This window comes from Mytilus californianus, unplaced genomic scaffold (assembly GCF_021869535.1).
Source record: "Mytilus californianus isolate M0D057914Y unplaced genomic scaffold, xbMytCali1.0.p SCAF_6, whole genome shotgun sequence".
Taxonomy (NCBI): domain Eukaryota; kingdom Metazoa; phylum Mollusca; class Bivalvia; order Mytilida; family Mytilidae; genus Mytilus; species Mytilus californianus.
The window spans coordinates 24,897,545-24,924,825 of NW_026262712.1; the positions used below are offsets into that span (position 1 = coordinate 24,897,545).

The 27,281-nt window shown below is 34.4% G+C and overlaps 1 protein-coding gene across 1 annotated transcript in view; it reads right to left on the reverse strand.

Annotated features, from left to right (window-relative positions):
• The window catches only part of LOC127706098 (uncharacterized), a 49,983-nt gene continuing 22,702 nt past the window's right edge, over nucleotides 1-27,281 (reverse strand). The window contains exons 3-5 of the mRNA XM_052210563.1: nucleotides 16,508-16,643; nucleotides 4,508-4,702; nucleotides 1-742 (exon numbers count right to left, since the gene is read on the reverse strand). Coding sequence (XP_052066523.1) covers nucleotides 557-742; nucleotides 4,508-4,702; nucleotides 16,508-16,643 — 517 coding nt within the window. The 3' untranslated portion in view covers nucleotides 1-556. The remainder of the gene's footprint in view (nucleotides 743-4,507; nucleotides 4,703-16,507; nucleotides 16,644-27,281) is intronic.

Sequence of the window (27,281 nt, forward strand, 5' to 3'; positions counted from 1 at the left end):
TTTACTCTAGAATATTGTTTTTATTATATATTAACAAATTTGTATAATCATGATAATGTGAAATTATGAACATTGTTCATATAAAAAAAGTCCGCATCTTCGTCGCGCGTTTTCACACCCTTTTTGACATGTCATGTCATGTCATGACATGATTTCTCATTGTCAGAGGTTGGCAAGTATGTCTATAATATAAAAATAAGAAGATGTGGTATGATTACCAATGAGACAACTTTCCACCAGAGACCAAATGACTTATAATACATGTTTATCTTTTTGACAAATTTGAAGGATCATATGACTTTAACGTATTAGAACTAAAGAATAGGGGAAGTGGGATTTCAATTCATATAGTAATAACAACAATATTAATATGTTAATTTGTTAGGAAATGGGATTATCATTGCAAGTTGTAAAGAAGGCCATAAAAACCAAACCAAAAAGGAATAGATAATTATAACTTTAACCAATGTAGCTTTTGTAACCATATCTTTCAATGAAAAAAAGCACTGACTTCTTTTAAACTCTTTAAGCAGCTTTAAATACTTAGAACTTTCTTTTACATTTCAAGATTCTGAAGTAACATTTTCATTCCTAAAAATATATTCATAAGTTGACTTCTTCCCTGTTTTGTTAAAATATTATATTCTGGACTATAGCGTACAATTGCATGAGCATTCTTTACATTTCCATTTTGAAGTTGCTCCCAGAACTGTCCACTTGCACGTAAAGATACAACAGTAACCTGCAAAAACAAAGTTAATCTTTAAATCTTTCAATTACTGCATTCATTGAGAGCAGAGCACAGGAGAGGCATTGTGCCCATGACTTCCATGAAGCAGCTACCCAATGAGGCCACAATTAAAAAAATGCAGGTTTCCCCACACCCCTACCCACATTGTTGTAGGTGGGTAGCTAGGTAGGTAGGTTTTTTTTTTTTGGTTTTTTTTTTATATCTTGATAATTATTTTTTTATACCCCACAGAGCAAAACAAATCCATCATGTGTATGTCTGGCACATATAACCATTTGTAGCAACTTTAATGTAAGTGTTAGAATGTCTACCCCTTAATTTCCTTTATATTAACATGATTTTTGAGTTTTAAATTATTAGAAAAATTTAAAAACTGCAAAGAATTTGGCCAGTCCCCCTTATCCTAAAGGAACATATTTTTGAAAAATATGAATGGACTATTTAATAATAAACTCAGAAAAAGAATTTGTCTGGTGATTTTTAGTTACCAAAACCAAAATTTAAATGACAAAAATTTTTTTTTACAAATTAACCCCTTCCCCTTTACACCCTTTTCCCAATTAAATTGGTGTAGATTGAATTATATATACCAAGTTTAACTATTTTCCTGGCACTCCTATATCAGCTGTTTATTTTAAATGTCTATAAATCTCCAGACAGGGTTGTCTGTTATTTAGGTGTTTCACCAAGTATTTTTCCCCCCAAAAGTGATCATGTGACATGTTTGTCAACAAAAGAAAACATGTGGTCAAGGAATTCATTTAATTTCTGGATTATACTGCTTTTAATAATTTAGTTTGGATTTATATGCATTCCATTTAAGGAACAGTTAAGCATTTGTATTTAAAAAAAAAGTTTGCAAACAATTTTTACTTTTCAATTTGACAAAACTGGGTCATGATCGTTCATTGGCTTGTTCAACCATGCAGACAAAGTAAATTATAAATCAATCAGCTGTCAAAAATATTGATCTACGCATCACATAGATTTTTCTACATCGATCGACTTTGGTTTAGTTTCTTGTCAAAACAATGTCGAATTATAAATCTTCTAGGCAAAACAATGTGTTTGGGACTCAATCAGGGACTCATGGGTTTCAAAAATGACGTGTCCAGCTCGATTTCCATGCGTCCAGGACGCGTATACGCGTCTTAAGGAGAACCCTGAACATACAGGGTATCTGGACTCCTGTCTCCTGTCTGAGTCACCCTAGTTGTCAGAAACAAACAGATAAATAAACTCCTCATAGATACCAGGATTAAATATATAAAAGGACAGGGAACCAGTCTACCATGCCGGCAGGTACGCAAGTTCGTACCCGGATCCAGTCGTACCAGAGATATTTAAAAAAAAAATTCAACTCAGAACTCAAAAAATTTTGAGTCGGCGGCTATTTTCTCAGTCGGTCGGGGCGTGGGGAAACAAACTTAATTTTAATTTTGGCCTGACAAAAATAACATTTTAATTTTATTTTGGTCCATTTTTTCACTTCCATGACAGAAAAGACACTTTAAATGCAGTTTGATGGAGATGCTGAATGTTGGGATTCAATGAACTAACCAGTAACTATACTAGAATGAACACAGTTCAGGATATGAAAGTCTACCATGAACAATCCAGTTTTTTATCCAAGCTTTCAATGAAGTGGCATTGATAATATTTTTCTATTAACCATATGTTCTTCCGTACATGACAGGGCTAAAACTGTACCTGCAACGGGTTCGCACCCACATTCAGTCGTGCCAGCGTTGACAGGCTAGTTATACTGTAGATGAACTACTTTGACCAATCAGCTATAGAGACCACTTTAGTATCTGAGAAATGAAACAAACTGCAAAAATTTAACATTGTCCAATGAACCATAAAAAAATAAATGGAGAATGTGTCTATGGGACACAAATGATGCACCTGCTTCCATATAATTTTATAAAGGGGCATAACTCTAGAAAGGTATAATTGATGCCACCCAAATTCGAACTAGATCTATGTTTTTGTGGTAATAAGTATTGTGTATAAGTTTCATAACATTTGGTCGATATCTCAGAAACAGACCTAACAAAAACTTATTAACATTGACCCATGAATCACAAGAGTGCACACGCTGAAATGTCTCGCCTTCTTTACTAATCATTGATATTATGTTGATAGTCCTAAATACAAAGCTTTAGTACAACTGTCACATAAACTTAACATTAACCAAGTAAACTAAACATTGACCGATGAACCATGAAAATGAGGTCAAGGTCAGATGAACCATGCTAGGCAGGCATGTACAGCTAACAATTCTTCCATACAACAAATATAGTTGACCTATTGCTTATAGTTTAAGAAAAACAGACCAAAACACAATAACTTAACACTGAGCAATGAACCTTGAAAATGAGGTCAAGGTCAAATAAAACCTGCGAGACTGACATATAGATCATAAAATATTTCCATACACCAAATATAGTTGAACTATTGCATATAGCATTAGAAAAATAGACCAAAACTCAAAAACTTAACTTTGACCACTGAACCAAGAAAATGAGGTCAAGGTCAGATGACACCTGCCAGCTAGACATGTACACCTTACAATCATTCCATACACCAAATATAGTAGACCTATTGCATACAGTATAAGAAAAACAGACCAAAACACAAAAACTTTACTATAACCACTGAACCATGAAAATGAGGTCAAGGTCAGATTACACCTGCCAGTTGGACATGTACACCTTACAGTCCTTCCATACACCGAATATACTAGACCTATTGCTTATAGTATCTGAGATATGGACTTGACCACCAAAACTTAACCTTGTTCACTGATCCATGAAATGAGGTCGAGGTCAAGTGAAAACTGTCTGACAGGCATGAGGACCTTGCAAGGTACGCACATACCAAATATAGTTATCCTATTACTTATAATAAGAGAGAATTTAACATTACAAAAAAAACCTTTTTTTTCAAGTAGTCAACCATGAAAATGAGGTCAAGGACATTGGACATGTGACTGACGGAAACTTCGTAACATGAGGCATCCATATACCAAGTATGAAGCACCCAGGTCTTCCACCTTCTAAAATAAAAAGCTTTTAAGAAATTAGCTAACGCCGCCGCCGCCGCCGCCGGATCACTATCACTATGTCGAGCTTTCTGCGACAAAAGTCGCAGGCTTGACAATAAAAATGAAGTCAAAATTATGGAAAGCCAACAGGGTAAAAATTCTTAATTCGTAAATTGTTGTTAGAATAATACGATGATGACATTTAAAGAATCAACATGTTTCAAGTTGCAAAACATCAATATACAAATTTCAGCGTGTCTATGGCAAATATTTAAGTGACGTTGTTACAAATGAAGAATGGCAAAATTCAAAATAGTATACGAATGTTAGATTTAATGTATTAAAAAGTCGCAAATAAAGAATTTCAAAGTTGCAAATACAGATTTTCAATATATGAATTTTGAAAGTACACAGTTACAAGTGGCAAATTGACAATTTACAAATTAAGAATTTTGACCCCATTGGCTTTCCATACAAGATAAGATGAAACCTGCTAGACAGACATGTACATTACATAATTATTTCATACACCAAATACAGTTGCCCTATTGCTTATAGTATCTTAGATAAGGATCTGACCATGAAAAATTAACCTTAATCACTGATCCATGAAATGAAGTCTGAAATCTGTCTGAAGGACATGTTGACCTTGCAATGATCCCAAATATAGTTATCCTCATAATAAGTGAAACATTCACATTTAATACCTTTGTGCCTTGTACAATTAGTCCATATACACCATTTAAACCAAAAACGGATGAGGGAAGTGCAGCTATCATTTCACCTGTATGTTGCCCCTTCAGACTAGAATCTATATGACCAATCATGCTAGATGTTTTGTCTCCACTTCGTGTCCTCCTTTCTGTTGTTTCACTTAAACCTCTGCTGTATTCTTTTTTGACCTGAAATGAAATAAAACTCATAAGAACTGTTTTATTGGACTAAAACACATGTCTGTTTTTGCTCTAAGGAAGTGAATCCGATAATGAACCTCCATAGAGAGGTTTTGTCAAGGCCGTTTAGAATATATATATGGGTTAGGGATGGGGATCTGAAAACTTTTCAAAATACATGTATTTGTAACTTGAGATCCTAACATGACTTTTAAAAATATTCATGGTTAAGGGACTGGGCCTTCAATAGGTCGTGATATAATATATTGAACAATTAAAAATATCAGAGGGAAAAAATAATAATAATAAAATATCAGAGGGACCACAGGCTATAACCAAAGGCCAAAGCATAAATTACACTGCAAAAATATTGTCATATCAATTAAGAATATAAATAGAAAAGGGACATGAGGGATGGTACCAGTATCTCAAAATTTTCCAAGTTCTTTAACGATTTAAGATATGAGGGCAGGACATGACCACTGGGGACAAAACCTATGGTACACTAAAAAGACCTAAATAACTGGAAACTGACTTGTCAAACAAGGGCCCCACTTGCACGGTTTTGTGTGAGGAACAGAGACTGATGCATACAAAGCAATTCATGTTCAATATAGTTGTCAATTTAGGTAGAACTCCTTAGTTAGGAATTAAAATTAAAATGGACCCAAAAATGTTTAAATATGTAAATTATTTACATAATCATCCTCTTTACAGTGCTTTTTAATAAATACGGTAAATTAAGCTAACTGCTAGTGTCATACATTTGCATATTCATTATCTTCCATAGATTTAATTCTCAATGGTCAAAGTTAAAATAGTGAGAGAAAAAAATGTTTGTGTTTCCATGGAAACATTCTGCATATTTATTTGCCATAAGACATTACAATAAAATGCTCCGCAGGGCGCAGCTTGATACGACCGCAGAGGTCGAACCCTGAACAGTTGGGGCAAGTATGGACACAACATTCAAGCTTGATAGAGCTTTGCATTTGGATTGTGATTAAATATTTGACACAGCATAGGTTTCTGACACAGAATGAATGTGGTCTAAGAACTTAAAAATTTTAAATTGGACATTCACTTATTATGGTCCAATATCCAAAATCTAAATACATGGTTAGATTCAGCATATCAAAGAACCCCAAGAATTCAATTTTTGATGAAATCAAACAAAGTTTAATTTTGGACCCTTTTGACCTCAATGTGGACAAAGTTGATAACGGGGCCCAAAAATCAAAAATCTAAATACATGGCTAGATTCAGCATATCAAAGAACCCCATATATTCAATTTTTGTTGAAATCAAACAAAGCTTAATTTTGGACCCCGATTTGGACCAATTTGAAAACTGGGCCCATAATCAAAAATATAAATACATGTTTAGATTCAGCATATCAAAGAACCCTAAGAATTCAATTTTTGTTAAAATCAAACTAAGTTTAATTTTGGACCCTTTGGACCTTAATGTAGACCAATTTGAAAACGGAACCAAAAATTAAGAATCTAAATACACGGTTAGATTCGGCATATCAAAGAACCCCAATAATTCAATTTTTGATGAAATCAAACAAAGTTTAATTTTGGACCCTTTGGACCTAAATGTGGACCAATTTAAAAATGGGGCCCAAAATCCAAAAACTAAATACACGGTTAGATTCAGCATATTAAAGAACCCCAAGAATTCAAGAATAAAACCCCATTGAAATTGGTCAAGAAATAAGCAATTTATACGAAGTATCTTCTTTTGTACAATACTGTGCAATTAAATATTTCTTGCTATTGCGCAATACTGTACAATTGACAATTTCTTGCTATTGCACAATATTGTGCTATTGGATATTTCTTGCTATTGCGCAATACTGTGCAATTGAAGATTTCTTGCTATTGCGCAATACTGTGCAATTGAAGATTTCTTGCTATTGTGCAATACTGTGCAATTGAAAATTTCTTGCTATTGCACAATACTTATTATATAATAATTTACACATCCTGTTTGGTGTGTATCTCCTACCATATCATTATTATTTGCTTTTAAATATAAATCAGAAATAACCAACTTAAAATGGAAAATTTTAAAAGAAAAAAAAAAGGAAAAAAAGAAAAAAAAGGAAAAACCCCCCCCCCCCCCCCCCCAATTTTTTTGAATCCCCTTATGATTCATCACCCCCAAACTCAATCCCAGCCTTCCCTTTGTGGTATGGTACCTTGCAGTACAATTTCAGAGAGATCCATACACTTGAAAACAAGTTATTGTTTGGAAACTAGAAAAATGTGTTTTTTGGCCCCTTTTTGGCCCAAAATTCCTAAACGTTTAGGGCAATTACCCCAAAACTCAAACCCAGCTTTCCCTTTGTGATATGGAACCTTGTAGTACAATTTCAGAAAGATCCATACACTTACACACAAGTTATTGTCCTGAAACTAGAAAAATGCTTGTTTTTTGCCCCTTTTTGGCCCCTAATTCCTAAAATATTGAGGCAATTACCCCCAAACTCAATTCCAGCTTTCCCTATGTAAAAGGGAACCTTGTAGTACAATTTCAGAAAGATCCATACACTTACACACAAGTTATTGTCATGAAACTAGAAAAATGCTTGTTTTTTGCCCCTTTTTTGGCCCCTAATTCCTAAAATTTTGAGGCAATTACCCCCAAAATCAATCCCAGCATTCATTTTGTGATATGGAACCTTGTGGTACAATGTCAGAGAGGTCCATACACTAACACACAAGTATTGTCTGGAAGTTACAAAAATGCTTTATTTTGGCCCCTTTTTGGCCCCTAATTCCTTTAATGTTGGTACCATAACCCCCAAAATCAATCCCAACCTTCCTTTTGTGGTATTGAACCTTGTGGTAAAATTTCATAGAGATCCATTCACTTAAACTATAGTTAGAGTGCGAAAACCAATGTGTCTAGGACGACGCCGACAACGACGACGACGCCAACGTCATACCAATATACGACCACAAAAATTTTTTTGCGGTCGTATAAAAAGGGCCATGAAAATGTCACATTTCCCCAAAAAATTTTGATATCCATTCTGAAACAATTGACATTTATCTAAATTTCTTCGCCTAATGCAGCTGGATACGACCGCAGAGGTCCAACCCTGAACAGTTGGGGCAAAAATGGACACAATATTCCCGCTTGATACAGGTCTGAATTTGGATTGTAATTTAAAAATATTTGAAACATTATAGGTTTTTGACTTTTGAATTTTTCAAAGACATTGATGATTTAAACCTATAATATAAATTTTACAGAGTTCTCGAAATCTTTTTTTTCCTGGTGGTCATTGGGACCACCAAGGCTAAAAATCTGGTGGTCCTTGAGAAAATCTGGTGGTCCTGTAATTTTACTTGAATTTATCAAACACCTATTAGTTACATGAAAGTCATTGCTCAATACTATATTAAGGTTCATCATAACAAATGGACAAAAAAGGCTGTGTTTAGACCTCAAAAACTACTCCGAGTTCAGACTAACCTGTGCCGTTGGAAAAGTTTTAAGGCCTGGCATCCACTAGATATATAAAAGTTAAATGCATTTTTTGTTTCAGAATGATAAAATCTTTTTTGGATTTTGATGAGCATTTTTTTTCGTTCCTGCAGAAGGTGTAAAAATAAACTAAGTTGGGATACAACTTTATTTGAGATGCTCCCTCTCATGTTATATAAAATGCTCCGCTGGGGCGCAGCTTGATACGACCGCAGAGGTCGAACCCTGAACAGTAAGGGCAAGTATGGACACAACATTCAGGCTTGATACAGCACTGAATTTGGATTGTAATTAAATATTTGACACAGCATAGGTTTCTGACACAGAATGAAAGTGGCCTAAGAACTTAAAAAATTTAAATTTACCTATTCAAACCATATCATTATTATTTGCTTTTATATATAAATCAGAAATAACCAATTAAAAATGGAAAATTTTAAAGAAAAAAAAAGGAAAAAAAAATCCCCCCCTCCCAAATTTTTTGAACCCCCTTATGATTCATCACCCCCAAACTCAATCCCAGCCTTCCCTATGTGGTATAGTACCTTGCAGTACAATTTCATATGGATCCATACATTTGAACACAAGTTATTGTCTGGAAACTAGAAAAATGCTTGTTTTTTGGCCCCTTTTTGAACCCATATTCCTAAACATTTAGGGCAATTACCTCCAAACTCAAACCCAGCTTTCCCTTTGTGATATGGAACCTTGTAGTACAATTTAAGAAAGATCCATACACTTAAACACAAGTTATTGTCCTGAAAATAGAAAAATGCTTGTTTTTTGCCCCTTTTTGGCCCCTAATTTCTAAAATTTTGAGGTAATTACCCCCAAAATCAATCCCAGCCTTCCCTTTGTGGTATGGTACCTTGCAGTATAATTTCAGAGAGATCCATACACTTGAACACAAGTTATTGTCTGGAAACTAGAAAAATACTTATTTTTGGCCCCCTTTTGGCCCCTTATTCTTAAATCTTTTGGGCAATAACCCCCAAACTCAATTCCAGCTTTCCCTTTGTGATATGGAACCTAGTAGTACAATTTCAGAAAGATCCATAGACTTACACACAAGTTATTGTCATGAAACTAGAAAAATGCTTATTTTTGGCCCCCTTTTGGCCCCTTATTCTTAAACGTTTTGGGCAATTACCCCCAAACTCAATCCCAGCATTCCCTTTGTGGTATAGTACCTTGCAGTACAATTTCAGAGAGATCCATACACTTGAACACAAATTATTGTCTGGAAACTAGAAAAAATACTTGTTTTTTGGCCCCTTTTTGGCCCCTTATTCCTAAACATTTAGGGCAATTACCCCCAAACTCAAACCCAGCTTTCCCTTTGTGATATGGAACCTTGTAGTACAATTTAAGAAAGATCCATACACTTACACACAAGTTATTGTCCTGAAAATAGAAAAATGCTTGTTTTTTGCCCCTTTTTGGCCCCTAATTTCTAAAATTTTGAGGTAATTACCCCCAAAATCAATCCCAGCCTTCCCTTTGTGGTATGGTACCTTGCAGTATAATTTCAGAGAGATCCATACACTTGAACACAAGTTATTGTCTGGAAACTAGAAAAATACTTATTTTTGGCCCCCTTTTGGCCCCTTATTCTTAAATCTTTTGGGCAATAACCCCCAAACTCAATTCCAGCTTTCCCTTTGTGATATGGAACCTAGTAGTACAATTTCAGAAAGATCCATAGACTTACACACAAGTTATTGTCATGAAACTAGAAAAATGCTTATTTTTGGCCCCCTTTTGGCCCCTTATTCTTAAACGTTTTGGGCAATTACCCCCAAACTCAATCCCAGCATTCCCTTTGTGGTATAGTACCTTGCAGTACAATTTCAGAGAGATCCATACACTTGAACACAAGTTATTGTCTGGAAACTAGAAAAAATACTTGTTTTTTTGCCCCTTATTCCTAAATATTTAGGGCAATTACCCCCAAACTCAAACCCAGCTTTCCCTTTGTGATATGGAACCTTGTAGTACAATTTAAGAAAGATCCATACACTTACACACAAGTTATTGTCCTGACAATAGAAAAATGCTTGTTTTGTGCCCCTTTTCACAAGTTTTTGGCCCCTAATTTCTAAAATTTTGAGGTAATTACCCCCAAAATCAATCCCAGCCTTCCCTTTGTGGTATGGTACCTTGCAGTATAATTTCAGAGAGATCCATACACTTGAACACAAGTTATTGTCTGGAAACTAGAAAAATACTTATTTTTGGCCCCCTTTTGGCCCCTTATTCTTAAATCTTTTGGGCAATAACCCCCAAACTCAATTCCAGCTTTCCCTTTGTGATATGGAACCTAGTAGTACAATTTCAGAAAGATCCATAGACTTACACACAAGTTATTGTCATGAAACTAGAAAAATGCTTGTTTTTTGCCCCTTTTTTTGCCCCTAATTCCTAAAATTTTGAGGCAATTAACTCCAAATTCAATCCAAACATTCCTTTTGTGATATGGAACCTTGCAGTACAATTTCAGAGAGATCCATACACTTGAACACAAGTTATTGTCTGGAAACTAGAAAAATGCTTATTTTTGGCCCCCTTTTGGCCCCTTATTCTTAAACGTTTTGGGCAATTACATGTACCCCCAAACTCAATTCCAGCTTTCCCTTTGTGATATGGAACCTAGTAGTACAATTTCAGAAAGATCCATAGACTTACACACAAGTTATTGTCATGAAACTAGAAAAATGCTTGTTTTTTGCGGTCGTGTAAAAACTGTATTGTATTGTATTGATCATCCTTGATTGGACAATAATAGACAGACAATAGATATCTACACAACTATAGGTGAGTTAAAGGGTGTAACGGAGTTGACAGTATGATAATGTATCAAATGCAATTCAGGAGTTTGTTTATTTTTACACCTTCTGCAGGAACGAAAAAAAAATGCCCATCAAAATCCAAATAAGATTTCATCTTTCTGAAACACAAAAAACATTTAACTTTTATATATCTAGTGGATGCCAGGCCTTAAAACTTTTCCAACTGCACAGGTGAGTCTGTACTCAAGAGTAGTTTTTGAGGTGTAAATACAGCCATTTTTGTCCATTCATATCATTTTCCTATGTTTCGCATAATTGGATGAAAGTTGCAGGCGAGACACAAATTATAAAACAATATCCGTATTTTCATGACATCCCCTAGGTACTGGTTACTAGGCTAGTGATACCTCTGGCGACTAACAGTCCACTAGCAGAAGTATTGACCAGTTGTAGTAATAACATTAATGGTACCAGTTTTTCTGCACTAAATACAAATTTTGACAATAAATGTCTCTTCAGTGATGCTTGAGGACAAACTATTTGAAAATCGAAATTTAATCAAAATAACATAGTGCTTACAGTTATTGATATGAATGCAAGAATAAAATGGGATATTTCAAAGCATTTAATCATAAGCATATAAAACGGCTCTGTAGAAAAACAAGCATTCTGTGAGTATTGCATGGCAATACATAGTCCCCTACCGGTTAAAAATTCATTGTATTAGAAAAAAATTCTAACTTGATGTATAACTTGTCATGGTGTAAACTATATAACAAATATCAAGTCAATATCTTCAAGCATGACGAAAAAAAGTGTTGAAAACTGATTATTTAAGTGAATTTTTTAAGTCCAAGGACCATAACTCTGTACAAAATCATCAGACCGAAACAAGATTCGTACTTGATCTGTAACTTGTCATGATAAAACTATATATCAATTTTCAAATCAATATCTTTAAGCATGACGAAAAAAAGTGCGGAAAACTATTGTAACTAAATATCACTTTTCGTTAGGAAATATAAATAAAACTTTGCGTAAACATTATAAAAAACTACTTCGCAATGCGAAATGTAGGGAGCTATTTCCAAAACCACCAATGGTGGCGTATAGTAGACTTCGGAATTTAAAAGAAATACTGACTAGCTCGGTAGTCAAAGCTTAGTACAACATGAAGGATTGGGTCAGGACCCCTGAAGAAGCACCCACCCTTCATATGAGCCACGGAATATTATAGAGTTTGTCCTATTCTGTGCTGCAGAAACACGATGTGTTGGGTCCTGGAGAATAGGCAAACGTGGCTGTTAGGTACTTTCAGACATTCAACAAAAAGGAAAAGATAGAGGGTTCAATTAACAAAATTCCTGTTGTTTCAGCAGTAGACTTCTTGTTTAACAGTTCATTTTAACATTTCTTGAAGTTATTTTTATAAGTCCATACATTGCGTTTCGTACAATTGTAAGGACAAATCAATAATGACCATGTAAAAATGATTTTAATATAATTCTTACTTGTAACTATAAATCTTACTTTGTAAGTAAATTTCACTTTATTTCATTAATCATGTAACAATGATTACAATATGATTGAATAAGTAAAAAATTTATTTTTAGAAACTCTTAATTTATGGGACACCTTTTAATCGTGTTGACGTACCGGACCATGCGTGTATGGTTGAACCATATGAGTACATTGTATATAGGCATATTGTCATAACCATACGTGTATGGTCCGAATACTCATATGGTCAATATAATGGAATTCTATATGACTGTCATACAAGTGAGAGGTTTAGCTAGCTATAAAACCAGATTTAGTCACCATTTCCTACATAAGGAAATGTCTGTACCAAGTCAGGAATATGACAGTTGTTTATCATTTGATGTGTTTGAGCTTTTGATTTTGCCATTTTATAAAGGACTTTCCGTTTTGAATTTTCCTTGTAGTTCAGTATTTTTGCTATTTTACTTTTTATCTTGGTTGGAATGAAAAATTTTGATGTATAAAAGGCCCACAATTATGCAAATAAGTCTATGATGCAATAATAATATCATATTGATGCTACTATAAAACCCAATGAAATTCTTTTATTCCTTAGTGAACAAAATTCTAAAAGTGTCCCCATCATTCATGAAATGTTTTCATTTCAAATACTATGAAATATTTACATGTAGGGTTAACAAAAAGTAAAATACCAAAAATACCAAACTCCATGGAAATTTAAAACAGAAAGTCCTTTATCAATATATCAGTTTTAGGCTGTGAGGTTGTTGATACAAATCAGAATTAAGAAACTGATTGGGTCTATTAATACCCATGCTACATAAATCTTTAAAGACCCAAATGTTGCAAAACACTTGTCCTACATCCATGACAAATATGTTGTTGTCCCCCCAGATAAAGCCCCAAACAACATCCTTTTTGTGTGTAAATCACATTACATTATAAACTGCTTGATAAATGAATTAGGTATTGACAATTTACTTCATGTACTTGGAAACTCAACATATACCCCCACAACACTTACTAAACATGCTAAAGAGGAAATCCTGGATAATCATAGGTCTGTTCTATGTTCCTTTGGAATTTCAACAAAAGATGAAGAACTGGATATTCCATCACTGTATTGGATACCTAAACTACAGAAGTGTCCTTACAAACAAGATATATTGCGGGGACTTCCAAGTGCTCCACAAAACCTCTTTCTAAATTATTATTAATATCAATTTTATCAGCAATCAAACCTGGGCACCTATTGTGAAACTACCTATTCTAGAGGTGGCGTGAATCAGATGTGGATAGTAAAGAATTCCAAAGATCTTTTATAGTACATACAATCTAAGACTTTTCATCTTGCAATAGTATAAACAAGAGTGCTGAAATGTCTCGCTTTCTTTACTAATTACTGATGTTATGTTGATAGCCCTAAATGTAAAGCTTTACTACAACTATCACATAAACTTAACATGATCCAAGAAAATGAGGTCAAGGTCATATAAACCAAACAAGACATACATGTACACCTTACAATCATTCAATACACTAAATATAGTTGACCTATTGCTTATAGTTTCTAAGAAATAGACTTAACCAAAAAAACTAAACATTAACCAATGAACCATGAAAATGAGGTCAAGGTCAGATGAACCATGCCAGGCAGACATGTACAGCTTACAATTCTTCCATACAACATATATAGTTGACCTATTGCTTATAGTTTTAAGAAAAACAGACCAAAACACAAAAACTTAACACTGAGCAATGAACCGTGAAAATGAGGTCAAGGTCAAATAAAACCTGCGAGACTGACATGTACATCATAAAATATTTCCATACACCAAATATAGTTGACCTATTGCATATAGTATTAGAAAAAAAGACCACAACTCAAATACTTAAACTATAACCACTGAACCATGAAAATGAGGTCAAGGTCAGATGACACCTGCCAGCTAGACATGTACACCTTATAATCATTCCATACACCAAATATAGTAGACCTATTGCATACAGTATAAGAAAAACAGACTAAAACACAAAAACTTAACTATAACCACTGAACCTTGAAAATGAGGTCAAGGTCAGATGACACCTGCCAGCTAGACATGTACACCTTATAATCATTCCATACACCAAATATAGTAGACCTATTGCATACAGTATAAGAAAAACAGACTAAAACACAAAAACTTAACTATAACCACTGAACCATGAAAATGAGGTCAAGGTCAGATGACACCTGCCAGCTGGACATGTACACCTTACAGTCCTTCCATACACCAAATATACAAGTCCTATTGCTTAAAGTATCTGAGATATGGACTTGACCACCAAAACTTAACCTTGTTCACTGATCCATGAAATGAGGTCAAGGTCAAGTGAAAACTGTCTGACGGGCATGAGGACCTTGCAAGGTACGCACATACCAAATATAGTAATCCTATTACTCATAATAAGAGAGAAATTAACATTACAAAAAATCTTAACTTTTTTTCCAAGTAGTCACTGAACCATGAAAATGAGGTCAAGGTCAATGGAAATGTGACAGATGGAAACTTCGTACATGAGGCATCTATATAGAAAGTATGAAGCATCCAGGTCTTCCACCTTCTAAAATATAAAGCTTTTAAGAAGTTAGCTAACGTGCCGCCGCCAGATCACTATCCCTATGTCGAGCTTTCTGCGACAAAAGTCGCAGGCTCGACAAAAAATATCTGACTTTACTACACTCTACACAAGTATCCCCCATTCCAAACTTAAACATGTTAAAGACAAATTGAAAGAGTTAGTTTTGCTTTGTTTCATAAAACATGTTAAAGAGAATGGCCAACGTAGATACAAGCATCTTGTCTTAGGGAGGGATAAATCTTAATTTGTAAAAAATCACTCTGATTCAAACAAAAAATTCTCTGAAACTGACATTATCAAGATTTTTTTATTGACCACATATTTGTTACGTTTGGAGGATGTGTTTTTCAACAAACAATCAGCATTCCCATGGGAACCAACTGTGCCCCTCTTCTTCACAGATGATAGCGGATATGTTCCTAATGTTGTAACTACAATCATGTCCCCTTTTTCCCGAGTGTGACCTACCGAATTCAGCATTATTACCGGGGTTTGTACTAACATGAGCAACACAACAGGTGCAACATGTGGAGCAGGATCTGGCTACCCTTCTGGAGCACCTGAGATAAGTTTTTGGTGGTGTTCATGTTGCTCAGTCTTTTTAGTTTTCTAGGATGTGTTTTGTGTATTATTGTTTGTCTTTTTCTTTTTTAGCCATGGTGTTGTCAGTTTATTTTCGACTTATTAGTTTGAATGTCACTCTGGTATCTTTTGCCTCTCTAGATCTTTTTTAAACATATAAATAATAGTTTAACTATTTTAAACACAGGGAAAATCACTAATTTAAACGAAAAGAAATATATGCAATGCAACTGTACGTCATACAACATGTACAAGTGGGAAGTTTAACTAGCTATAAAACCAGGTTTAACCCACCATTTTCTTTGGAAAATGCCTGTACCGAGTCGTTTTTCACTCATCCCCTTGGTTGTTAGCATTTGACATGTTTGATTTTGTCAGTTTTTATGGACCCCACCTTTTTTTAATTTGCCTTTGAGTTCAAAGTAACAACACTTGGTCAGCACCTCATAAGGAACATTCATGCCGTGTTTGGTTTCATTCCATTTAGTGGTTCTCTAAAGTATTTTTGTTATGATTTTTTTTTTGTACAGATCATATGAGTTAAACCAATTGCAATTGATTTTTACAGTTTGTTCTAATGTTGTACTGTTACACAACTGTCCCAAGTTCGGAGTGTTTTTGGCTCACAAGCATGCTTAACCACTCTACATTCTTAAAGGACCTGTTCCAGGTCAGGAGCCTGTAGTTCAGTGGTTGTCGTTGGTTCTTGTCTGTCATATGTGTTTTTCGTTAATTGTTTTGTAATTAATAAGGCCATAGTAGAAAAAGTTCTTTGGACCTGCTAAAATAAAAAAGATGAAATAAAAATAAATACCTCAACAACTGCTATTACTTTTTCTGTGAAGGCAAGGACATCAGCTGGGAAAAATTGGCAAATTACTGCATCAGGTTCTGATATCACAGTTTCTTTTCCAACAGTCATTTCATAGGATTGGAGATTTTTGTTATCACTATAAATATAAACTAATGGGTGACCACAAAGTGTACATGTTGTGTATATATGTATGTAAATGTATCATTCTTTCTGTCTAAAATTCAGTTATCTAACTTTATTCACAACTACCTAATACAGGTGAATACATTTTTTTCCAGTCAACCTCTAGCCTGTACAACAGATAGTGATGCCATATTTTTTAGAATAAAATTATAACAAGAATGTGTATGCAGTACACGGATGCCCCACCCGCACTATCATTTTCTATGTTCAATGGACCGTAAAATTGGGGTCAAAACTCTAATTTGGCATTAAAATTAGAAAGATCATATCACTTCAACTTCATCAAAAACTACCCTGACCAATAACTTTAACCTGAAGGGGGACAGACGGACGAAAGGACAGACAAACAGAAGCACAGACCAAAAAACATAATGCCCCTATGTGGGGCATAAAAACAAGAGTGCACACACTAAAATCTCTCGCCTGTTTTACTAATCCAGAGTTCTCGAAAATCTTTATTTCCCTGGTGGGCCTTGAAGAAAATCTGCTGGTCCTCACTATTATTTCTATTGCAAAATACCGAATTGTGTCAGTCCTTTGCAAAATTTTGCTGGTCAAAACCTTTAACCACCACTTTTCGAGAACTCTAGATCTGCTTATCATTGAATTCATGTTCAAAATCTGCAAAAAAAAAAAAGAGAAAAAAAAAGAATTGACCCAGAGGGTAAAAACATACATGACAGACCCAGCAGGGTTAGGGGAAACAAACAATCAATTTTGCATGGCCTAATACGAAGGTTTTACTACAAGTATCACATAAACTTAAAACTAACAATGTCATGAATGTTCTATGAAAATGAAGTCACAGTCTTATGAACCATGTCAGACGGACATGTGCACCATACAATCATTTCATACACCAAATATAGATGTCCTATTGCAAGCTAATAGTACCTGAGAAACAGATCAAACCACAAAATCTTAAAGGGGCATTAGCAAAATGATTAGCTACAAGATATAAAAAAAAATAGAATATGATTTTTTTTTTTGTTCAATCATTATAATTATTAAATGAAAGTGAAATAATAATTTGCTTTTAGCAGCGAGTCTGGTTCAATTTTGTCAAAATAATCTAAGAAACATCACTTGCAAGAGAATAATTCAATCTCATGGAACCCGTATTCATGTGACCTTCAATTTAACCCCTTATTAAATAAGCTAGAGATGGGTTACACATGAATTAGGCGTGCCCAACTATTAAAAGGAAAAGAATGTCAACATTGAAAGTTAAACAAGGGTAAACCATTTGATGGACTGATTAGATCCACAAAAAATGCGCTCCGCCTGGAGCAGCTGGATACGACCACAGAGGTCAACTCTGAACTGTTGGGGCAGTTATGGACACAATATTCAAGCTTGATACAGCTCAGAATTTGGATAGTGATTAAATATTTGACACATTATAGATTTCTGACAGGGAATAAATGTGGTCAGATAACATTACCCTTACCATGCTGTGCCTGTCATATGACGGGATTACCCAAACCATCGTTATTTGGCTCCAATGGCTCTCCATACTTTTAGAGGTCAACTTTATGATACTTATTTCGAAATTGATGCATGTTCCCTCAACCTGAGGCTATCTGTTGTCATGTTTCTCATGTTTAAGTCGCATTTTGAGCTCAAATACGAACTTGGAAAATTGAAATCAAATAAAACTGGTTTTTCTGGAGGGGTGGGCTTCCCTTTGGTGTCTTACACAGGAAGTTCAGAGACATAAATCTTTCAAAAATAGTGTAAACGCCCAGGCATATACATGTATCTACTGATCATAATTATTATTGAAATACGCATAGGAAACGACTACTTCCAGTTTCAGGTCCAGTTGAAGTCAAAAATCGGAAAAAATCGTGAAATTCCGTATTTTTTTGTCCAAATGACCTTCTTTAGACTGGTGTTCCCAGATCAGTTTCACTCCAACTTAAGAACTGTTGGGGTTAATGTGTTTACTGGGGTCAACTGTACATGCAGACTACAGCTGAATATCTATATCAGCAATCCTCGGTCTTCGGGGTCAAGAAATAGGACGAAAAATCGTCAAAATTGACGCTTTTTGCACCAGATGACCAACTTTGGGGCAAATTCCCGCCTACCCATCCCCGCCTCCTCATCCCAACCAGCCCGCCCCGTGATCACCTACCTTAGATATAAAGGGATCAATATGCTTCAGCAGCAGGGTAAAGTTCATTTGAATATAATTTGCATATTTTTGCAGATAAACGGAAATTAGACATTTTCTGAAAACAATTCAGCATGGTAAGTGTTAACAAGAGGCTCTCAAGAGCCTGAATCGCTCACCTGTAATTTTTTACTTAAATCTTTCATCAATGATTATTTTTGCTTTTCAATATATATATTAATGAGTGGCTTAAAAATGCCATTGAAATGTTCTTTGTATCTGTCATATTTTCTTCCAAAGCAAAAAAATGCATTTTACCCCCTATGTTCCATTTTAGCCATAGTGGCTATGTTTCTTGACGTACAAGGAAATAAAATACAAAATTTATACTAGATACTCTGACACTCATTCAGCCTAAGTTTGGCTGAAATTGATTTAGCAGTTTCAAAAGAGAAGATATTTTTAAGTAATCTATTTAAATCTATATTTATGTTAATCATGTTTATATCAGGTTATATGACTGTCGGCAGTGTTCTGAGGTCATCTTGATAGTTAATTAGATGGTGCCTACACTAAAATACAAATGAAATGCTGATACATATTATCAAGCCCATGCATTGCAAATTGTTTATCTTAGGCTTTTTATAATTTAGATCTACGTTTTAGTATGTTATAAATCAAATTTTGAAAATTTGAGTCAAATCGGTGAACATGAATTTGACAGCTAATGCCCCTTTAACATTGACCAATGAACTATGCAAATGGGGTCAAGGTCCTAAGTATTTCACATGACAATAAAATGCTCCGCTGGGCAAAGCTTGATACGACAGCAGAGGTCTAACCCTGAACAGTTGGGGCAAGTACCCTTCCCTAGATCTTCCATCAATTTCTTCATTTTCCATCAACACTTGATGGACAATTGATGGAAAGTTGATGGTACTTGATGGAATTCCATTCTTAACCAAAAAAATCCATCAAAGGATGATGGAAATTAGGAATTTTATTTCCATCCGCATTCTTTTGATGGAAAATTTGATGGCATCTTTAACCCCTGATGGAAAATTGGATGGCATTTTTACCCTCTGATGGAAAATATGATGGCATTTATTCCATCTGATGGAAAATAGGATGGAAATGAAGGAAGTTTGATGGAAATTGGACTTAAACATTTTCTTTGATGGAAAGTGAGATGGAATTTGGACTTAGAATATTTTGTTGTTGGAAAGTGTGATGGTATTTAAACTCTGTCATTTTGCTTGATGGAAAAAAACTTAGAAAATTTCAGCAAAATTGTGTCTAAAAATTTAACATCCCTTACTGAAGTAAAAAGTTTTCTATTATATTGGATCAAACAAATTTGTTTACAAAAAGTACTAGCAAGAAAGTTACATGTTGTTGCAGCTGTAACCTGTAACATAATCTCTCAATGTTACTGCAATAATATTTGTTCGTGAGAAAGTTGCAGTATTTTGCTGCACTGTTGCAAGAAAGAGTTTGTTTGCTAGAAAGTTGCAACAAACAATTTCCTAAACTGTGCAATACACTTATGATATCTTGAAACAGGAAAGGATTTCAAGAATACTTTGGTTTTTATTTCAACCAGTGTAAAATAATTAAATGCGACATATTATTTTTTGTTACAATTACTTTATGTCACTATTTATATGACTGTTCTGTAACCAATACTTTTATTTTTACATTTTCCATCAAATGATGTGTACACCCCTTGCAGAAATAAATCCTGACAACTTTTATAATAAGGATATCTCAAGATTATCCTGGGATATCCTGAAAATATCCTGATAGGCTATAAGTCCTTTTTTTAGGAAAAAACTTAATGGGAGAATTCCAGAAAATGCCAGGACTTTCAAATCAAGCAGCTTAAAACTGGGGGAATTCTCAGGATACTCTTAAGACTTTCTTTATATAAACCAGAATATTATCAGGACTTTTCGATCATCATTCATTCAACTTTCAGGACATTTACAAATTCTATCTGAATGGAAAAAAAAAAAAAAAAAAGTCCTGGATGATTCCTGGTATTGGGACTTAAGAAAAAATATAATCTGTATTACAAATTCAACCAAATAAAAAAGAAAATCTTTGGGACTGAAATTAACTATTGTTTGTTAAATATATATATATTCACATTCACATGAAGATAGTGTTCTAGCCAGGATTTAAAAAGGGCAGGGTGCTCTAGTCAGAAAAATGACAATTGTATTCGTAAAATGTCATTGAAAAAAGGGCAATTAAACTAAAATAAAACTCAGGCACTAAGGTAAAATCAAGTTTCAGTTGAAGGGGAGTACTAAAATTCAATACTTTTGGCACATTTCTTTATGTTTAGCTTTAAATATCTCGGGTCATTGATAGTGACTAATAACATGTTCACACTGCAGCTGAATTTAAATATTTAGTGCTTTAGGAGTTTCATATAAGTTAACCTGTTGGTTACTCTTCTTTAGTATCTTATGCAACCTCACAATAAAACCAATTTGAATTATTCTTTTGATGCACTTGATAGATCAATGAATGGAGGTAAAGATGAAAAAAACAATTTTCAAAATATTTATATTTTAAGTGTTTTCAGGTTAAAAATAATTAAAAGAAATATTCTTATATGCATTTGCATTCAATTTGTTTTATATCTATTTAATTACGAAAAAAAAACCCATAAATTAACGGAATATATTGTGAAAAGGTGATAAAAAAGGGGAAGTAACTCATTTTTTTTTTGGCAAACATTTTTGAAATATTGGTTGTTTAACAATGTGTTTGACACCAAAGCTGTCAGGTGAAGCCATGCACTTAATGGGTCACTTAATTTTTACAGTTTACACAGCTAGCTGAACTTCCTGTTCATGGAAGAATTACGAATTTCAGTTTGACCGTATTTCAAAGTAAGAAAAATGCCGAGATTTTCGCGATATAAACGACAGGGAACTCGAGAAACGCCAACGGCTGTTTTGCCAGACAAGCTGGGGCGTTTCTGATTTTCTCCCAAGTTCACATAAGTGCGTTTCTATTAATTATCAGACCAATGATCGACATCGTGAAACATTGGTTTCTCAACTTGTGTAAAATTTATGTAAACAAATCATTACCACATGTTTTTTGTAATTGTACTGAACAGTTCGACCCTAGAAAATACCGCTCTAGATAATGCGGCCAATAGTTCATCCGCATGCACCCTGTGCCGATTAAATTAACGTTGTTTTTTTCTTTTATTTATAACTGGCCAGTTGTAATATTTTTATGCGACACTCTTGATCTATTTTCATAATACCGGTACGGGAACGGATCAACTTCTGGTCGATATAATATGGGGCGAGATTGTCATTTCGACGTTAGCGCACTTGAGAATTAACGTCATCAAAATGTGATTACGCTGATATGGAGATCAAACATGAAAATCCAATGCTGGAAAATCCGATGCAGATGTTTTCAGATAAGTGCATTAAAAATTTAATTCAACATATGTATATTATGATTATAAATTATAATTTATTGAGGAACTATGATTTTTTTATTGTTTTTATTTGAGCAAATCAACATCAGAAAGTCTGAAATCATAAACTGAAAATTATATTTATTTTTAACATGAGTTTTTGACAATGAATAATCTTGAGGCATAACTGGTAGACATGTAAAAAAATATTGAGTTGTGTGAATGGTTATTTGGTGAAAATAATAAGTCGCCAGTTTTTAATCTTCAGGGGATAAAAAAAGGTGGAGGGTAATTAATTTGATTCCAAATGGCTTCCAATGTACTGTTTAAACATGCAATAATATTTCTATTGAATTTATTGCTTCAAAACGTCTAGACTCTAGAACAATTGATTCTTTGTGGATTTTTTTTTTACTTTTAGGGGATTTAATGATTTTAAAATGGAGCTGCCAATTTTGATAGTAAACAGATTGCATGCAGATTCCAGTTACCTTTACTCAGCAATACTAGTTGGAAGTACAGAGACAGCAAATTTAATTACAGAAAGGAGAAGAACTTAACATGTATCCTTTATATCTGATTTTTATTAAGCCTAAATTAATATATTGTTTGTTTCCCCAATCCCGACACCGCCAAGCCAGAAAGCTGGAACAATATCTGTCGATCTGGCAAGCCTGAAAATTGGAACTGAATAAAATAAAATTTGACTTAGTTTTGACAATAAAATTTTATGAGTCGGACCTGTTTTTGCAGGGTCGGTCAGTCTTCACGATAAACCTTTGAATCTACAGGCCCAGAGCTCAATTTTCAGCAAATTTTAGTTAGATTCTGTTGGCCTGTAAAGATGATTTGGACAGGCCCCAAAACAATTTTACAATCCTGGGCTGCTGGGCCTGTGGCTTAGCATGAAGACTGGTCGGTAGGGATTGGGGAAACAGACAATATTTTATTTTAGGCCTTATAATATTTGAAACTGAACAGCGAGCATCGTTAAGCCATGGTAAACAATGTGTATCTAAATACAATTATTGAATTAAGACAATGAAATGCTTAAGGGTATTAGTGAACATGAGGAGGAGGGGGTGGGGTGGGAACCATTTTGATTGGTAATTTAACAATCTAAGCAGCAATTAAAAATGGCCAACAAGTTTGCTAGTAGTAAGTACTAGTATCTAATTTTGATGGGAGTTTAAGGATCTGACATTAAAATAAATACAAGTCAATTTTTTTTAATGGGAACTTGACAGCCATTTAAATAAGCTATTAAACACAGTGATTGGGAAGGACGTCCGCCTTGCGCCAATTGCCCTTTTCGACCAGAAATGGGGCATAGAGTGACAAATGTAAGCGCCCAAGTGGCGCATGATATTTTCCACTACGTTTTGAAAATTTGATATCGTAAAATGGATTTCCGATTGTGTTTCGTGTCGCCATGTGTATGTACAAAACTGTGTAGTGTTACCGCCAATGATAGGAGCACCGCCTATATATATTTTTGGGACGTCTCAGGTGTAAACATATTTTGGATTATATCTTTTGGTAAGTACAATGTATTTAGAATTTCCACAATTTTGAATATATGTGCATGCTCTTTTAGTTCAAAGTAGTGACATTTAAAGTGTTTTATTAACTTTTAAGAGTCAAGAAAAAAAGAAGGTCATAGATTTATAAAAAGTATTAATAAAGAAGATGTGGTATGCTTGCCAATGAGACAACTCTCCACAAGAGACCAAATGACACAAAAAATATGCATATACATATAAAATTGTGTAGGACATGAGTCATATTTTGTATCATTTTAAAACATTATTTGTTTTATAAAATAGTACTTCTGAAAAAGTAATTTTGCTATAAAATTAGAGATCTGTGCCGTGTGGTGTGACTGACAATATGACATTTATATATCCACAATTGTAAAATAATATATCTTTATATATACATGTATAGTATAAACACTACCCACCAAAAGTATGATATAAAACATGGACAAGACCCATATGTTATAGTACAATGATTATGAAAAACAAATAATAAACAAAAAAGAAACTTCAAAGGACAACCTCTTTATTTCTAGGGACAGTCACTTATTATAATGATGATAATTTAGTACTGACATGAGGTTTAATGTATTGTACAGTTATATATCAGGTGCTGAACCAGGGTGGTGGTGGTGGCAATTAAGTCAACATTAGGAGTAAGACTTATAAAACTTCTATGCAATAAGTTATGTAGCTCTAAAGCTCAGAAAGTGGGAGCCCCCTTTCCTAAATCCACCTCTGAATATTAAATTTCTAGAAGGATTTGACAATCTTAGAAATTGACCCTGCAAGTGACACATTAATACAAATCTTTTCAAAAAGTGTTATTTTCATTTGATAATTTCAGAATTGACAACAAATGTAACTAACTAACTTTATATCTGTACAATGTTAATTTATTCTTTTATATGCTAGATTCTTTTACTTTTATTTTTCAGAATTTGCCGTCAACAAACTCAACTTTAAGGACAGCGAGTTGAATGGAGCACTGAACGAAAAGATACACACATGTAACTGGACTACCTATAGACGACAGAGAACAAATATTGTTTTTATTTAATCACAGAAAATGCTATAAATGGAAAGATTTTCTAAAGACATTCTCCTTACTCATCCATCAAATTCCATCTGATGGTCAATTCTCCTTCAAGTTTCCATGCATTTTACATGTAATGGAAATATTCAATTGGTTTTCCATCTGATAGCAAAATTACCATCAGTTTTCCATCAGATGGCAAAAATACCATCAATTATCCATCAGATGGCAAAAATACCATCAATTATCCATCAGATGGAAATTATGCCATCAATTTTCCATCATCATGAACACAAATTCCATCAAACCTTTTCCATCAACCATTTTCCAGCATTGATGGAAAGTTGATGGAAAGTTGTTCCAATACTCCATCAACATGATGGAATGTGATGGCATTTTTTCCATCACAAAATTCCATCATGTTTGATGGAAAATCTAGGGAAGGGTATGGACATAACATTCAAGCTTGATACAGCACTGAATTTGGATTGATTAAATATTTGACACAGCATAGGTTTCTGCCACAGAATGAATGTGGTCTAAGAACTTAAAATTTTTTAATTTACATATTTAAACCATATCATTATTATTTGCTTTTATATAAACTAGAAAAATGCTTGTTTTTTGGCCCCTTTTTGGCCCCAAATTCCTAAACATTTAGGGCAATTACCCCCAAACTCAAACCCAGCTTTCCCTTTGTGCTATGGAACCGTGTAGTACAATTTCAGAAAGATCCATACACTTACACACAAATTATTGTCCTGAAACTAGAAAAATGCTTGTTTTTTGCCCCTTTTTGGCCCCTAATTCCTAAAATTTTGAGGCAATTACCCCCAAAATCAATCCCAGCCTTCCCTTTGTGGTATGGTACCTTGCAGTACAATTTCAAAGAGATCCATACACTTGAACACAAGTTATTGTCTGGAAACTTAAAAAATGCTTATTTTTGGCCCCTTATTCCTAAACATTTCGGGCAATTACCCCCAAACTCAATTCCAGCTTTCCCTTTGTGATATGGAACCTTGTAGTACAATTTCAGAAAGATCCATAGACTAACACACAAGTTATTGTCATGAAACTAGAAAAATGCTTGTTTTTTGCTCCTTTTTTGGCCCCTAATTCCTAAAATTTTGAGGCAATTACCCCCAAAATCAATCCAAGCATTCCCTTTGTGATATGGAACCTTGCAGTACAATTTCAGAGAGATCCATACACAAGTTATTGTCAGGAAGTTACAAAAATGCTTATTTTTGGCCCCTTATTCCTAAACGTTTCGGGCAATTACCCCCAAAATCAATCCCAGCCTTCCCTTTGTGGTATGGTACCTTGCAGTACAATTTCAGAGAGATCCATACACTTGAACACAAGTTATTGTCTGGAAACTAGAAAAATGCTTATTTTTGGCCCCTTATTCCTAAACGCTTCGGGCAATTACCCCCAAACTCAATTCCAGCTTTCCCTTTGTAATATGGAACCATATAATACAATTTCAGAAAGATCCATAGACTAACACACAAGTTATTGTCATGAAACTAGAAAAATGCTTGTTTTTTGCTCCTTTTTTGGCCCTCATTCCTAAAATTTTGAGGCAGTTACCCCCAAAATCTATCCAAGCATTCCCTTTGTGATATGGAACCTTGCAGTACAATTTCAGAGAGATCCATACACTAGAACACAAGTTGTTGTCTGGAAGGAACAAAAATGCTTATTTTTGGCCCCTTTTTGGCCCCTTTTTCCTAAACGTTTCGGGCAATTACCCCCAAACTCAATTCCAGCTTTCCCTTTGTGATATGAAACCTTGTAGTACAATTTCAGAAAGATCCATAGACTAACACACAAGTTATTGTCATGAAACTAGAAAAATGCTTGTTTTTTGCTCCTTTTTTGGCCTCTAATTCCTAAAATTTTGAGGCAATTACAACCCAAATCAATCCAAGCATTCCCTTTGTGATATGGAACCTTGTGGTACAATGTCAGAGAGATCCATACTCTAACACACAAGTTATGTCTGGAAGTTACAAAAATGCTTATTTTTGGCCCCTTATTCCTAAACGTTTCGGGCAATTACCCCAAAACTCAATTCCAGCTTTCCCTTTGTGATATGGAACCTTGTAGTACAATTTCAGAAAGATCCATAGACTAACACACAAGTTATTGTCTTGAAACTAGAAAAATGCTTATTTTTGGCCCCTTATTCCTAAACGTTTCAGGCAATTACCCCCAAACTCAATTCCAGCTTTCCCTTTGTGATATGGAACCTTGTAGTACAATTTCAGAAAGATCCATAGACTAACACACAAGTTATTGTCATGAAACTAGAAAAATGCTTGTTTTTTGCTCCTTTTTTGGCCCCTCATTCCTAAAATTTTGAGGCAATTACCCCCAAAATCAATCCAAGCATTCCCTTTGTGATATGGAACCTTGCAGTACAATTTCAGAGAGATCCA